The sequence below is a fragment of the Poecilia formosa genome, unplaced genomic scaffold, assembly GCF_000485575.1.
Source record: "Poecilia formosa unplaced genomic scaffold, Poecilia_formosa-5.1.2 Scaffold308, whole genome shotgun sequence".
Lineage (NCBI taxonomy): Eukaryota > Metazoa > Chordata > Actinopteri > Cyprinodontiformes > Poeciliidae > Poecilia > Poecilia formosa.
Window position 1 is genome coordinate 733,035 of NW_006800247.1, and position 3,708 is coordinate 736,742.

The following is a 3,708-nucleotide window of genomic DNA, read 5'->3' on the forward strand; positions in this document are numbered from 1 at the left end:
ACCATCTTTAAAAGTTTTGGTGAATTTTTTTTTTTTTTTTTTAAGTTTCATTTTGTTATTTTTCCACTGGATAAATGTATGTTAAATGACAAATACATTAAAATTACTGGCTGAATTGTTCTTTCTTTCTTTGTTTTAATGAAATCTACTGCCACACACTGAAACCAGAAGCAGAGCTCACTGCAAACAGGAATATTGACTGCATTCAATTTGTCTGTCAGTTAACTCAGATTAATGCAATTCCGGGGCGGCTGCTGAGCGTCTCCCTCTCTTGTCCTCCTGTTGACCTGCAGGAGGAGTTTCCCGAGCACCGAGCTGCTGTCAGTGGAGGTCAGCCTGGACTCCGACTCCCAGAGGATCGAGGGCAAACAGAACGGAGGAACCTGGTGCACAGGTGACGCTGTAGCCACTGAAATGTTTTCTTTTAAAACCCTAAATGATTATGAAGATTTAAAATGGCTGCTTTGTTTCCCCTCCAGGAAAGGACTACACCCCCTCCATGATGGGTCTGTGTGGGTCTTTGGCTTCTCTTCCAAGCACCAAATCTCTGGCTAGCTTCAAATCAAGTGAATGTCTGGTCAACATCAGCACAGAGAACAGCCCTGCTCTGTCTCCCAGCTAGGGGGCGCCAAAGACGCACTGGAAAAACAGACAATTCAACTGTTAAAGTGACTGCTCCTCACTGCGATGGCCTGGTAGGGCCTATATAGATACAAGAAGGAGCACATTTCTGAAAAAACCCCCCCCAAAAAAACAAAACTGAAATTTTGAGATGATCTCAGAAATATTCTGGAAAAAAACAAGAAAAATTCTAAGTCAATAATTTGCAAAGAAAAATTTAGAATTTTTGAGATTAATCTTGCAATCTCTCAAGTTTCTGAGTTTGAAAAGTTAAAAGTTTGTGAGAAAATATTTCAGAAATTTTCAGATTAATCAAATAAATATTCTGGATAAAACAAGGAGATTCCTGAGCTCCAAAAGTTGAAAATTTGTGAGAGGAAAAACTCATACATTTTGAGATTAATATCAGAAATTTTCTGGAACAGACAAATGTCTCATATGAAAAAGTTTAAATTTTGCTAGAAAAAAAGAACTCAGAAATTTTGAGATTAATCTCAGACATTTTATAGGAAAATCAAAAACATTTCTGAGCTCCAAAACTAAAAGAAAATTGCAAGAAGAAAAAAAAACTAAGACATTTTTAGATTCATTTCAGATAAATCTCAGAAATGTTATTGAAAAATCATGAAATTTCTGAGTTTGAAAAGTTGTAAATTTTGGACATGTGAAACTGAAATAAATTCCAAGAGACGAGTTCTAAAATTTTATTTAGTGATTATTGCCAACATTTCTGAGTTTTTCTCTTGCAAATTCTCTTAAATTCTCTTTTCCAGCTCAGATTTAATTTATTTAAATTCTGAGATTAATCTCAAAATTTGTGACTTTTTTTTCTCACAAACTTTCATCTTTTGGAGCTCAGATTTTACTTTTTTTTTTTCCCTAGAAAATTTCAGCAATTAATCTCAACATTTCTGAGGTTTTTTTGTCAGAAACCTTCTCCTTTCTTTCCGGCCGTGTCACGCCGTACCTCACTGATGTGCGCTTTCATCTGACCCTTGACCTTTACGCTCTGAGCCCGTCTCTCTCTCTCTCCTGAATCAAACTTGAGTGAAGGAAGATCCTGCATGTCCTGAACTTTTCCAACATGGATGCAGAAATAGCTGCTGTACTGCCTCTGTCTTCATCTCCACTGCATTTCAGAGCCGGTTTACGCTTCACGCAGATAAAGTCCCACATCACCGTCCGTCCCCACCGTGCGTCCCTGTCTGCTGAGTCCGCCGTGTCTTTATCAGTCCGTCTGTGTTTTCTCTCTGTTGCCTAACAGGCAGACTGGCTCAGCTGTTGTAACATTTTAGGATATAAAAGCAGCATTTTACCATGGTTAAGTACAATATTATCAGAGATCAGAGCGAGCTGAGGCTTTTTACAGTGAGCCAAGTTATCTATGGTGAAGATTATTTAAAATATAACAGAAAGTATAATAATCCAATTACATGCTGATTTTAGGGATGACATGTGAGTCTGCCTCGATAAACCTGTTGCATAAAAAGACAAAATGCTTTGGGACTATGCAGGATGAATGTTTTCGTTGGGTTTTTCTACCCGCTTGATGAAATAGTTTGAGTAGATGAGAACTAGTGAATCTGCCACGTGTCTGTGTGCCTTTGTTCCCTTTGTTTTCATTTCCCGACTACTTTCTTGGCGCCTTCTGTACTTATTTGTAAGACCTGGTAAAGATATGAAAAAAAAGGTGAAAATAAAGTCACATTTCACTGAAGTAGCATATGTTTTGAAACATTTAGGTAAAAAGTTCAGTGATTACAAAGTTCCACACCGATCCTCCATCATGGTTAACAGTGAATTTTAGTTTTTTTTTTTTTTTTTATATTTATCTTTTTTTTCCTAGTACATTTGAAATATGACAAAACTAACTTCAAAGTAAATTTTCAGCAAAATATAGGAGCTTTCTAAGTCAATAATTCCTTAATGTTGATGAATATGTGTGGAAAATGCCCTGTTATAAGTGGAACTTATACATACAGTACATTTTCCATCAATATCAAACAATTATTGACATAAAAAGCTCCTGTATTTTCCTGAACAGTTACCTGTAAGTTAATTTTGTCTAATTTCAAGTGTACTAAGATATTTTCACTGGAATCAAAACCAGGAAGTTGTGATTTAAATTGTAAAACAAATTTAACATATTTTCCCCATTGAGTAATTATGATCAAATCCGGTGTTAGATTTCGCTGCTGCAGTTAAATATGAATTTATTTTAAACTTTTACACATCTTTAACGTCATGTTCAGTAAAAATGGAGGATGCTGTTATCAACATTTCAATCTAATGCCGTGTGGTTGAAAGCTGGAAATCATCGCATTACTTAAAACTGCAATAAAAACTGCCTTTTTTTGGAAACAGTAATTGCTGGTGTGTACATGTTGTTGTTCCTCCAGATAAACATTTCACTGTCAGATATAGATTTGAAATTTCTCGATTATGGGGTTATTCCTAAAGTTGCTGGATGGATTGGAGATAAACGTCTAGCCATCGATGAAAATAATAAAATTAATACTGAGTTTTTATAAGCTTTTTTAGTTCCACTGGCAGATTAATGTCACTTATTTGACAATCAACTGGCACTTTGCCGTTACCTAGCAACACCTGCTAGACCAGCCCGTCTCCTAGCAACCCAGTTTGAGTTCCACTGGCAGATTATTTCACTTATAACAAAACATTTTTTTCATTTTACAAGTGAACTAACACATTTTTCATCAATATTAAGGAATTATTGACTTACAACAAGCTCCTATGTCTTGTTGAAAAGTTGCTTATATGTTAGTTTTGTCTTAATTCAAGTGTACTAAGATAGAAACTAGACTAAAAATGCTGAGTAAGATTTGTATTTTTTGCATTGTAGGCAGTTAGTACACGTTTCATTCAGGATGTTAATTCCTGACTCACCACTCACATTTCTTTTCTGTAAATAACTACCAAATATAAACATGACAAACGTTTCCCACATCAGAAATTGGTCTGATGTACATTAAGGAATTATTGACTTAAAGCTCATATCTTGCTGAAACGTTACTTATGTGTTAGTTTTTTCTTAATTTGAGAGAATTACACTAGTAATTAGACATT

The 3,708-nt window shown here is 35.3% G+C and overlaps 1 protein-coding gene across 1 annotated transcript in view; it reads left to right on the forward strand.

Moving 5' to 3' along the window:
- The window catches only part of rundc3ab (RUN domain containing 3Ab), a 13,757-nt gene extending 13,018 nt beyond the window's left edge, over nucleotides 1–739 (forward strand). Inside the window, exons 10-11 of the mRNA XM_007572808.2 lie at nucleotides 294–394; nucleotides 480–739. Coding sequence (XP_007572870.1) covers nucleotides 294–394; nucleotides 480–622 — 244 coding nt within the window. The 3' untranslated portion in view covers nucleotides 623–739. The remainder of the gene's footprint in view (nucleotides 1–293; nucleotides 395–479) is intronic.
- Nucleotides 740–3,708: the final 2,969 nt, after the last annotated feature.